The sequence below is a fragment of the Schistocerca serialis genome, chromosome 10 (genome assembly GCF_023864345.2).
Source record: "Schistocerca serialis cubense isolate TAMUIC-IGC-003099 chromosome 10, iqSchSeri2.2, whole genome shotgun sequence".
Taxonomy (NCBI): Eukaryota; Metazoa; Arthropoda; class Insecta; order Orthoptera; family Acrididae; genus Schistocerca; species Schistocerca serialis.
In genome coordinates, this window is record NC_064647.1 from 226,823,126 (window position 1) to 226,836,670 (window position 13,545).

At 35.9% G+C, this 13,545-nt stretch overlaps 1 protein-coding gene across 2 annotated transcripts in view; it reads left to right on the forward strand.

Annotated features, from left to right (window-relative positions):
• Window positions 1-13,545, forward strand: part of LOC126424913 (26S proteasome regulatory subunit 6B) — a 241,483-nt gene that overhangs the window by 21,176 nt on the left and 206,762 nt on the right. For both annotated transcript variants that reach the window (XM_050087756.1, XM_050087755.1), the window contains exon 6: window positions 2,349-2,593. In XM_050087756.1, coding sequence (XP_049943713.1) covers window positions 2,349-2,593 — 245 coding nt within the window. The remainder of the gene's footprint in view (window positions 1-2,348; window positions 2,594-13,545) is intronic.

A 13,545-nucleotide genomic window follows, 5' to 3' on the forward strand; every position in this document is an offset into this window, starting at 1 on the left:
TGTATACATAAACAGGATAGTTACCAAAGGCCATTAAAAATGCTGGTGCATAAAAGATTACTGATAAGGGAAAGTTGGCAACAGCTATGCTTATGGGAGTAGTGTTGCCCTCCTCCCACACTAATCCTTTTCATGTCATACATTATTTCAAAGATTTTAAATTAAAACCACCTTGAATTTTTTAATAAAAATTTTGAATTCTTATCAAATGTGCTACAAAGTTTCAATTATGAAGTACAGAAATATAGTGCGTTATTTGTTTGTAGCTTATTTTTCCAGCTATTTTATTATCTGAAGGATACATTATTTAAAAAAAAAAACAGTTGGGGGGGGGGGGGGGGGGGGGCTAATTGGATGAGTGTCTTTGTGTGTTGGAAGATTTAGAATTTTAACTATGCTTCTCACTGGCACGCTTCAAATGTGCGTAAGCTTGAACTTTAATATTTGAAAGCTGTCTACTGTGTTCAACAAAAGTAACAAATTATTAGTTTCAGTATGAGTTCCCATTTATCCAATTTTTTTCTGGACATTCATGATTTTTAACAAAATGTCCCAGTGTCCCCAAACCTTTAATTCTTAAAGAGTAAAAATTAGTATTTAATTATAGGTGACACCAGTTTCAGACCTGGAGAAACAACTTTCATTGTAAAAAGTTATATTTGCACACTATATCACACAGCAATGCACAAGCAGTAGCCTGCTCCACTGATTGGTATGGAACACACAATGAAAAGTGTGAAAGGAGGACAGTTTTTCCAGTGATGATAGATTCTTCCAGCCGCACAGAATTCTAACCAGTTCCTTTTGTGGTTACTGTTTACCATCTAGATAAAGGCATTAAATGTCGCAGTTGGTCAGATACCATTTTGAAAGGGTAGAGTTTCTGACACTGCATGTCATAGAGGTGTTGAAAAAGTTTGATTTTACCAAAAATGTTGCAGCAATTTTCACTAACAACAGAAGCGCCTATTATAGGAGAAACAAGGAAAACAAAAGTGGTTTTTTATTGTAAGTTGCAAGAAAATAGTGCAAATGACATAGTAAGAGTATGTGTACAGAGCTGTAGACACTACTTACACATTTGACATAAAAATTTTCTGGGTATGGTGCTGTGTCATATTGTATAAAACTACTGCTGGAGAAAAAAAACCAACATTTCGGCCACGGTTGCAGCTGCCTTCTTCTGGGTCTACTGGTGCATTCTAGCTACGCAGTGTCCCTTATATTTTGTTATTACTGTTCACTGTACATGCCATTATGTCATAATTTTAAAAAGATAGGTCATTTCATTGGTCACTTAAGGAGGAAGGAGAGGGAACTTTATTTTAATAGGTAATTGTGGTGGAGGGAGAGTGTAACCTCTGTTGTCTGTTGGCTCTTGTGTTATGTGCCATGATTGGTGGTCACTGTTTAATGAGAAGGTGGCTGCTGTTTGCCAGATGCTGGACATCGGCTGCGTGGCGGCAGTTACCAGTAGTGGAAATAAATTATTATGCCTTTATAAAGAATGATTTCATCCTGATTTTTTACTCATTTGGCCTGTATTTCTGCACATTATTTTGAAAATGTTGTAAACTTGCTGAAAATAACTATAGTTTGAAATAATAAAAAGCAGTGGCAGGAATGTTAGTAGGGTTTCCAGATTTGGAAGTTTTCTTACACCATCTCTCATTTGCTGCAAGTAAGTGGTTTCTTCTCTTTTTCTTATTACATGTATAATCATACTTATTGTATATTTTTCATCCATTATTTTTTTCTTGATTTGCTCATTCTCTAACCTCTGTAATGGGTTGTGTGAACTGGATTTAAATTTTTCTTAATTGACGTGCAATGGTCTCTTTCTGGTTTGTAAACTTTCCACCAATTGAGTTGATATTTTCCAAAGATCTCAAATTATTCACTATAATTAATCACTTAATATGGTCATCCTTATTACTTCTAATGAAGCAGACAGTGGGAATTCACTTTTATGAACAAAACATGTGTAGTAAAAAAAAAAAATATATATGTAGCTGTTTGTACCATCCAGTGGCAAGAATAAAATTCATCCCTGTTTCATAACAAGATGCATAGAGAAGAAATTTGGTGAGAATGTCCATGATATTGACATAGTTGCTTCTGTTATTTAACCTTCTCTTTTGTTGAGTTCTGTGTAATCTGTCCATCTCAGCTTATTCATGACACTATTGCCACATTTCACTTGAGCTTGTATTGTTATTCTGTGAACAGTTCTTTTCAATCGCATGTGAAAAACATAAAAGCAGTTACAAACACAAATTAATTTTATCTAGGTGCTAAGAATTGATTTTTATTAATTTAGTGTAACAACTACTTTCACTACATTTCAGCGGCATTCATCCGGGTAGTCGGCTCAGAATTTGTCCAGAAATATTTAGGGGAAGGCCCACGAATGGTGAGAGATGTATTTAGACTTGCCAAGGAAAATTCTCCTGCCATCATCTTCATAGATGAGATTGATGCCATTGCAACAAAGCGATTTGATGCGCAGACTGGTGCAGACCGAGAAGTGCAGAGAATTTTGTTAGAATTGCTCAATCAAATGGATGGCTTCGATCAGACTACAAATGTTAAGGTTAGTGCCGACTCCACATACTGATTTTTGGTATTTATTGTGCTGGCTTACAGCCACATCTCCATCACTAATTTGGTCTGTGTATGATTAAGAGACTTTATTGATTTTAGCAGAATGTAAATGATAATTAGGAACAAGATTAAATCATTTCTGTGCTGGTCCATTTCCTGTCATTTTAAAATCCTTTGCTGACTTGTCAGGACAATGTTTGATCTTATTAATAAGTAACTCAAGGCAGAGATCTCATGATAGGTTTAAATATACGGTAGTGACTCTGAAAATATTAAAATAGAGATAAGAAAGTGTTTCTGATTACAGACTCATTTAATTGCCCCTTGTCTAAATACAAAATATGAACAAGTGGTATATTCAATCAATGGAAACTCGAAGTTGGAATATCAACAATGTAGGAAAAGGTAGAGTGCTACTTACTATAAAGGTGACGATAAGTTGCAGACAGGCAGAATTAACACACTTACACACAAGCTTTCAGCCACAGCCTTCGTCAGAAAAAGATAGAGAAATGCATGCCTCATGCACATGACTGTCAACTCTTGGCAGCTCAGACCTCTAGTTGAAGCCTGAGGTGCTAGAATTTTGTAACAGTGGAATTTCAAAGCTCGTTCGCCTCTACGATAAAGTGCCTAAATTTTTGTTGAGATTGTTGAAAAGCGGTATTTGTCACTTTCAAATGAGTAAATCATTTTGTTCCCTATACATTTTTTTAAAGAAAAATATTCAAACATTATCTACTTTCTGGGTAGCCATGGTGCTTATGAAAGTCTAGGTGGACACTCCAATTTTAGCAGTTATAACAGCCAAATTTATAAAGAAAACCTTCGTGGTTCCAGGAGGCAACTACGTGAAAACTACAATGATCTACAGAAAATACGCATTTGTCAGTGGATAGAGCATCTGTCAAAGTTTTTAATTTGCATTATGCGTGCTAAATTCGGGTACCATTTAAGACATGACAAACATCAGTGTAATATTCAAACTCAAACACTTTGTCGTCGAACACAGTAGTTATCGTTCCTTGTAACTTGTCCACATTAAGTGGCATCGGAAGCAGGGACACACAATCTTTGATGTAACCCCATAAGATGAAGTCATGTATAGTAGAACCTCAATTATACGACCTTCGATTAACTGATTCCTCAGATTATCCGACTGTGTGTCTGACCATCTGTCTGTGCTCAATGTGAAACAGCGTGCCAGCACTATTGATCAATTGTATTCCTGTCACGGTTTACAAGCAAGTGAAGGTTGGCTCCACCAGTGGACGAATCGTCATGGCTTGAGGCAAGTTGCTATTTGGGGTGATAAACTTTGTTTCTGATCATTCAGGTAGGGAGTTTGTTTTTAAAAAAAGTGGTAGCTGATCAGTTATACAACATTGATAGATTTGATAAACTATAAAATGCTCCCTTAAAAAACTCTCGCCTCTAAGAATAATAAAACAGCTACAGGCATGACAATAACAAAGGATAGCCTGACCATTGCAATATGCACAATGCAGGTGGTGACCGTAAATTGATGTTGTTTGTAATTGGCTATATCAGAAATCAAGAGAATTCAAAAACAAAAATGTTACCATTTACTGTTCATTACTTAACTCAAAAAAAGTGCTCGGATGCAGTGCTTTGTTGTGATCTTTTTGAAGCAATGAAAATCCTCAACGTGAAATATTCAATTTATACAGCTGCTCAAGCTTGGGAAGAACTTATGAAAACCACTCTACACTCCACAATCGTGAAAGGAGATTTGTTCTAGCCTAAACCAAAAACCAGAACTTACAGAAATTAACAAGCCAGGTGGTACAGATTTAGTCACTGATTTGGAAACTCTTCAGAATAATATACAGCTTGCTGATGTGGAGGAGTGGCTGGTAGAAGGTGACATTACTGCTGTCACCAGTGAAGAACTTGAAGATCATTGATCTTGTTTTTCAACAGTATAGTGTTAAGCAAGAAGAGTTAGGTGATGAAGAAAAGGAAGAAGAAGAAAAATCGACCACACTGCATCAAAGGATGCATTTGAGACTCTCAAATATGTGGACCAACAGATAACTGCTACAGCTTTGGACATATTATGGACAAGGGAGGAATGTGATGCAGCCGCAAAGTGAAGGTTTAAGAAATTCCAACAGAAAACATTTTCAGTATTTAAATATATTTTCTGTTTCCCTTTCCCTGTGTTATAGGTGTGGGTTTTTTTCTTAATTTGGATTTATTATATCATTTTGACCTTTATAAAGGCATTGTTTCGTTCTCTTCTGATTATCTGATCTTTCTAGTGTTCTGACCATTCCCTGGTCCCAAAAGTGAGGGTTAATTGAGATTCAATGTCAACTGTAGTTGCTAGGTGATTGTGGGGACCACCTGTAGAAGAGGATAGTCATGATGGGAAGCACATCTGATCCAATACCAAGGCAATGTGAAATTGAGATACTCACAAGTATCTGAAACAAAGTAGAGTGGAACACTGTCTTGTTGCAAAATGAAGTGTCCACTGATTTCCTGTAATTGTGGCATAAGTCATTGCTATTACATGTATGGGTGCACAAAAGCAGTCAGTTTTCTTTTCAAAAAAGAAAAACAATCTATAAACTTTTGAAGAGGATGTGGCACAAAAACATTAGTTTGAGGTGAATGACAGATGTATTCCACCACCTCATGTGGATATTCTGTGCCCAGATGTGCCCATTATGACAACTCACCTTTCCAGACACATGAAACGTGGCTTCATCACTGAAAACAGACTTCTGTGAAAGACCATCTGCCGCCATTAGGTGGGAGTCATTGCAAAATTCAGAACCTTTTGTTCCAAGTAGTAAGCACTTGTCACAGCTATGGTTTTACAAGCAAACATTTGCATAGAATGTGCTAGACTGTAGATTGCAGTATCTGCCATTCTCCACTCTCCAGTGTTGTCAGTTTCTATGGGCTCTTGACAAACGATTTCCACACACAGTCCACCTTCTCTGCCGATGGTCCCAGGCAGCCCATTTTCTTCAAAGTACATAAGCAGCCATTCTCACAGAATGTGTTGTACCACCCACAGATTGTTTTGTCTGTCGGAGCTTTCACCAGTATTTGGTACCGAACCACCACAAGTTACTAACATTGAATGATTTGAAGGACAGAAACACCCATGTCCCTACATTGTGTGCCATGTTCTAACATGCCTATCTCTAGTGGTGTACGTTGAGAATATGCTGTGGTGTGTATTATGAATCAAAATTTGGGGATGTGCTCTAATACACTGATACATGTAATTTTTCTGAATGTCATGTAGTTTTTGCAGCTGTTGTCTGGAACCCTGAAATTCCTTACGAATAACCCTGTAAATTTCTGGACTGGATTTATTTACTCTTGGAAAGAATAACTATGATTTGATTTACTTGATATCATTTCACATCATTGCATCTGTATTAATTTCATATACATTCCTTGTGCTGGGCTAATCCAAGGTGCTCCACAGAAGCTATTCTCCCACCAGTGGTGTTCCCACACCCCTTGGGAGCACGTCTGGTGGTAGTGTTCAGAAACAATAGTTGGAAAGATCAGTGACAGTGAAAGTTTGAGTCAGGCATGAAGGCGTGCTCAGATAGCCTGTAGATTAAGGTGACTGCTCATGCTGATAAATAGGAAATCAGTTAGTCCTGTACTTGCACAAATTTTCAATTTCCATTACATAATGGCTAGATTTTAAGCAGTTTTAGTTGAATTTGTGTTTGAAAATTAAGGGAGCCAATTAATTTTATTTGGAATGATACAGGGTGGCCCAGGGGAATTGGTAATATTCAAGGATAAGATAGGAACAATCATTTGAAGCAAAAAATGTCTCTTAAAACAAGGGCTATAAGACACATGCCAGAAGACCTACTTCTTCACCTTTAGTACTGTGAAGCAAATCTCTTCTCCAGAAAGCCCTTTGCTTTCCGTGTTTTGGGAGGAAATAGTGTGGACCAAATTGTCTAGTAAACTTATGCTCTAAAATGCATACCGTAGGAGCTGTGAGCACTACTTCAGTATAAAGAGATGGGTTTCATAGTAGCAGAGATGAACTAGTACTCATAGCTCTTAAAGTATGTGTATGTGTTTTAGAGCTCACGTTTACTAGACTGTTTTGCTTTGAATGATCATTCCTGTCATATCCCTGAATAGTTACGGTTCCTCCTGGGGCATCCTGTATATGTTCGTAACCATTTCATTTTGGTGAACGAAGAGCGGTTTTCCCACAAAACTGCATCATAGCTCATGGCACTCAGTTTGAAGCTTGTCTACCGTGCACGAAATACAGTGGACTCTAGTTAGCACATTTTTGAAAGTACTCCAGCTTTTGAATGTCATAAGCAGGTAAACCTGCTATCAAAAAATACCTAATTTAGTGATGATTCTATTTTTCATCAGAGAAAGTGTGGAATTCAGAGTACCTCATTTGGGGTAATATGTGATCTCATAACTCCACACTTACTGACATGCTATCTCAGTCAATTATAATGCAAAATACTCCTTTACATGAATGTGTTCAGACTATCACATTCACAAACACTCAAAATTACATCTTAGTATACAAGAAGTAAAACTGTGCTATATTGTCATGTGGTGTAGAAAAATAAAGGAAGTATACTAAAGTTACAATCTTTATTTTGCTTCTCAAAACAAACAAATGTTGTTCATATAGAATGGATTAGTGAATCAACACAGGTAACTGAATACGGGTTGTCATTTCAACGAATTGTAAGTATATTGGAAATCTTCTTGGCCTAACTGTGCTGTAACACAGTAAGGGACAGTGCATAGTTCTGTCTTCACAGGTGTTTGAAAGACATATCAATAGTTCTTCTTGTCCCAATTTTAATATTGTATTTTCCATCTGTAACCTCCCCACAAAAATTTTGAACGACAGAAATAATAAATGGGAGCCAAGTGTAACCTCCCCCAATGAAATCTACTGACAATGACAATTAAACAAAAATTAGCAATCTGACCCAAGTATAACTTCCTCACAAAAAAATGAAAGTTCATGGTGAGTCATTTGGACTTGCCATCGCAAGAATTTTTTACAATTTACAGAATAATCAAATGTAGTACATAAATTAAATGTTGTGCACATGCACCGAGTACAAAACATTTCAGACAAAGACAAGATATGAGTACAAAACATAGTAGCAAATCAGAAAAATGTATATACAAATTATTTGACAGATAACAGAGTGCACACGCACTGAAAAAAATTCTTTAGCTTTTCAGAACAAATAAACAGAATGGCAAAAAATCATGTTGACAAGTGACATGAGTGCACATGCACTGCAGTTGAGAACATATCAGAAATGATGAAATGTATATACAATGAGTAACAAATGACATAAGCGCATACACACTGAAGTATTGAATATACAGAATGAGTACAAATCATATTGAAAAATGAGGAAAATGCACAGGCACTGAAGTTCAGTAGAAAACATATTAACACATAACTTAAGTGCACATGCACTGTAGTTCAGAACATATCATCAAAATAAAAATGTATATACAATATAAAAGACAAAAGTGCACATATACTGTACTTCAGAACAAATCAAAAAAATGTCTTAGGCATTTTCGCAATAAATAAACATAATAGCAAAAAAAAAAAATCATATCGAGAAGTGACATAAGTGTACTCGCACTGGAGTTCAGCAAATCTAAAATGTATAACCCATGAACATAAATGATGTTAGCAAAAAAATGATTTTCACTATGTGACAAGAATTAGGATAGGAAAGGGAAGGATTGCATCATGGTTGTAGCACTTTAGATTGCACACAGCTGTTCTGAAAGTCCATATCTTTCCACAGAAGTACAACACCAAGTGACACAATTTGAAGTTCTTTTCCCATCAGAATTTATCAGTGTAGCCAAGACACTGAACTGTCGTAGTAATGTTCCATGTTCTCATTTTGGCAGTACACTAGGTACACCAAACAGTGGGACCATAATAACGTCTTCATCGCTCACGGTGGTGGACAGCATGTCGTGTCAACAACACGCTCTTACAAGGCACACCAACGTAGAATTAGTGCAAAACCAAAGATAGTGCTCCATGATCACTAGGATAGACAGGACAAATGGACATTGCAGTAATTCAGGGTAGTTAGCTCATAAGGTGAAGGACATTATGTCACATACCATTCTTCATTAGTAGTTTGCGGCATTCATAGCCCAGTTATTGAACATTTCTGTACCATGTATGTAGTATTACAGAAAAATGTTCATTAATTGTTTTACATAGAATCAGTAGCCTTCTTTTCCTAGTTACAAAGCATTATTAATCACATTCTTTTCCAGTTACAAAGTATAGCATAGTTAATTAATCATTTGTCATTCCAATATAGTATTAATCATTAACCTTCTCCTAATTACAAAGCATTATTAAACAGTCGCATTCTTTTCCAGTTACAAAGCATAATTAATTAATCATTTGTCATTTCATAGCATAATTAGTTAATCATTTGTCATTCCAATATAGTAAGAATCATTAGCCTTCTCCTAATTACAAAGCATTATTAAACAGTCGCATTCTTTTCCAGTTACAAAGCATAATTAATTAATTAATCATTTTCCAAGTGACATATTATTCATTGCTGTTCAGCATTACTCAGAACTTTCTCAAACTGGTATCACTATTTGGGACTGGTAATACATTTTTTTGTTAGCAATGCATTGCGTTGGGATCGATAATTAATTGCTGAGGCATAACACTATTTGCTTTTGACCTATTGCTGCAAATGAGGATGGTTAACGTCATTCGTCATGAGTCAGCTGTAGCAAGGTTATGTAACAAGGCAGTATATGTGATCACATTTATAAATGATAAACACAAATGGGTAAAAAATAAAAATGCAAGTACTAGAACAGGTAGTAAGTATCATGAAAAGCTTCTCCTGAAAAAAAATACAAAATGGATTATTGACCTGAAAGAAGAAACGCACACTATGCTGAAAAGTAGTGAACTTCGAATTAACAGGTAGTGAAATGTGTATAAAAATGTGTTCCATAGCTGTCCTTTCCAAAACTTTCCGTCATCCTACTATGCAATATAACACCTGCTGTCAAAACAGACTGCAACAAATACTTAAATAACTACATAGCATAAATACATAACTTCAACATTATCCTCATCTGTAAAGAAAAAACTTCATTATCAATCACTTCATTATCCATATTATCATAACTTCATTATTATCATCATCTGTAAAGAAAAACTTCATTATTCATAACAGCATATTCTTCATCATTATTCATCAGCATTCATTATCATCTGCAAAAATATCACTTCATTACTCATTATACAACTATTCCTTATCTCTAGCATATTTCATCACTAAAACTAAGGTGTGTAGTTCTGACAGCCTGCATCAATCACCTTGTATTCTGAAAGAAAAAATTAGTTAAGACTGCTATTCTACGATGAGTATAGTATATTCTTGTTAATGCTTGTTAATCCTGATCCATTTACTCTTCCTCATAAAGTTATTGCATCTTCTTTCGTTTATTCCGTAGGTGAAATTCCCATTTCTGTTGAATTTATTTCTTACACGCATCATTTCTTTCTGAAATTGATGAACAGAGATTAATGTCTTGCATTTAAATCATATACCCACTAAATAATGACTGGTTTATGGTAACATAATTAACCATACAGCATAACATGACAGAAAACGTAATATGTCAAAGACATTGACAGTGTTCAGATGCAAAATGTACAGAGAATATCACAATGCAGCGGCAAAAAAATGTAAAACAGTCACGATCTTGAGATCTCAAAGGGCAACAAAAATGTCAAAGTCAACTGGTGTGTGTTATATCTTAACTATTTCACAGTGCATACAAACAAAACATGAAAACAATCGTACGTAAAAAGACAAAATGTGACGTTCGTTGTCTTCAGCTTGTATGTAGTGTAGTTAATAGAGGCGAGATTTAAAGACTTTAATGGAGAGAGAATTTGATAAAATTAATACGTCATTACATAGAATTGCATAATTATTCATAAAATACGTAAGTTCATCTGGAAAAATATGCGCGGTCTGATGTGTAACGACAAGAAAAACGACCTGCTAACCTTATCTTGCCAGGCACTTGCCAAGAAAAAATACGATAATCATCAGTAATTAGTCATGTGAAATAATTGCATTAGTAAATGACATCATAGTGTGTTAAATCATAAAGTGTCTTCATTCAATAAACGGTTTAATGTTTGAGATATGGTGGTTGCCTTTCGATTTTCTGGTTCTCAAAGTTTCGAAGTGTACAACATTGGGGTGAGGGATGCTGCGAATCCGATATGGACCTGCGTATAGAAGTTCAAATTTACTGCACTTACCTTTTAATTTGCTGGATAAATAGTGTGTACGCACTAATATCTTCTGTCCAACGTGAAAGTCGCGGCGTGTACAAACCTGTTTTTGCTGTCTTCTCCGGCGCTCTGCGACACGTTTGATGTTGTTCAGCGCAATGTCAATTATTTCATGGTGTCGTAGGCGACGACTTGTAGGGAAGTTTACTAATTCTTTAATTTTGTTTGGTGGTTCAACGTTTTTTAGTATAACAGACAGAGATAGCATAGTGGATTCATTTGGAATGGAATTAATTACATCTTGGAATGAGAGTATGTGTGTATCCCAATCAATATGTCTTTTGTGGCAGTATATTCGGCACAGCTTACCAATTTCTTTCATTAATCGTTCACAGGGGTTCGAAGAAGCATGGTACTTGGATATATAAATCGGAGAAATGTTTCTAGCTCGTAACATGCGTGTCCATATAGATTGCTGTAAAAGAATTTTGCATAGTTGCGTGCGTTCGTCGTCTGTATTTGCACTGCTTTGTTTAACTTTATCAGAAATCAATTGCATTACGTCGTAGTCAGCTTCGTCTGGAGTATTATAGTTGTGTACGTACGTATCTGTGGACAATGTGGGAGTACAGTCTAGGTTACGTATTGCGGAAATGACCTCTGTGCGGTTAATTGTTTGTTCTTCCGCAGATAGTGAGTGCTGAAATTCTAAAGCAAGTTGTACGTTTTCATTCTTTAACATTAAATAAGAATTTTGAAAATCAACAACTGCGTCGTGTTGTACCAGAAAATTCGTACCTAAAATAACGTCTGTTGTCAATAAAGGAACAATCCAAAAATTAGAGTGAAAAGTATGACCTCCAATACAAAATGATAAATGCGTCTGTAATTTAACGTCTACTCCTTTACTCGATACTGCTCCCTTCACTTTTGTTTTGCCTAAAGGTAAAGTCGGATAGGTATTCTATTTGTTACACTCGTTAAAAGTTTCTTCATTTATTACTGATATAGGTGATCCGGAATCGATTACTGCTGAAAATTTCGATGAACCAATTTTAATTTCGATAACAGGATGTGAAATAGTTTTCTGAATAACTGGTCTTTCCTGTAAAAGAGTGTCTCTGATGTCGTCAAAAGTAATTACATTTTCGTGAATAACATTCTGCGTGTCTAAAGTAGTGCTTACGTTACTGGAATATGCAATCTGTACTGTGTCTGGTCAAATTCTGTCGTACGTGCTATTATTTACGGGAGGATGCTGTGGCATATCCACTATTTGAACTGCTCTGTTATTTCTTATTGACTTCTTACGCTATAGATGACACCTATTGTCTGTTTCATTCGTGATAATATGTTGTTGCTGATGTTCTTGCTGCTGAAAAGATCGACTGTTATTAAATGTACGCTGAAAATTGTGCTCGTTATTTTTACGTCTGTCATGATAGTAATTTCTATACGGCGCATTGCGATACGAGTTGAAATAGTGTGTTATCTCTACGTAGTTATTTCTTTGCTGCCATGCGTTACTATTTGTTGGAGCTGGGACTATACGTGCACGCGGCGAAACGTTAAAGTTTGGTTGACCTTGTAGACTGCATTGTTGGTTAGGTATGCTAAGCGGCTGACTTTCCTGCTATTGTAGTGAAAAACATCTATTGTTACAAAAATGTGGTTGCGATTACTCAAAATTTTATACATACTGATGATTACGATTTTATCTGTAATTAAAGTTATGGCGGTAGTTGTCATTACGGGAGTGCCTACTGAAAATTGTCACATTCGGTAAAAGATTTGTCATATCGGGTTTTCATTACATACTCTTAATTCTAGATAGAGCAATAGTTAAAGAGCTGTTTTGATAGATATAAAGGATAGTAGAAGAAAAGGCAGCAGTGCAGAAAACTAAAGATGAAACAGCACTACTACAGCTCGGGGCCCTATGCTCGCTACGGCACATATTCATTAAAGCGTAATGAATCCCCTGAGGTCATTTACGCACTACAAATAAATTTTAACTTTTGCGTTGCAGGCAATGGCGGTAAAATTCCAAAAGCAAATTGTTGTATTCTTGCTAATTCCAGTTTCTGCATAATACGTAATGCTGATGAAAATACAATAGCAAATTGTCGCAAGTTCAAAGCTAGTTTCTGCATTACAGGTAATAGCGGTGAATGTACAAAGGTAAATTGTCGTATACAGTGCAAATCGTGTATCTGTGTTCGGCCATTATTAAATTCCTTACATTTTCTTACAAATGCAAATTGCTTATAATCAACGTTCTCGTCACTGAATTTGATAACACGTTCAGGTTTGTGTGTGAATGTGTTCGTCTGTGTCATTTCGGATTTCAAGTTGCGTAGCTTTTCAGATTTTAAGTCGCGTGGCTTTTCGGATTTTAATTCGCGTAGTCTCTGTAAATTGTTCACATTATACATGCTGCGTGAGTCAGACAAATGTTCATAAAGTGGCGTCTGTTGTGGTATGTTATTATTAACTGAAATGTTTTTCATCTCTGTTACTTCTTGTTGTAAATTCGACAATTTTCTACGCAACGTGTTATTAGACGAATCGATCTCATTAATTGTCTGCTGTAAATTTTGAAATTC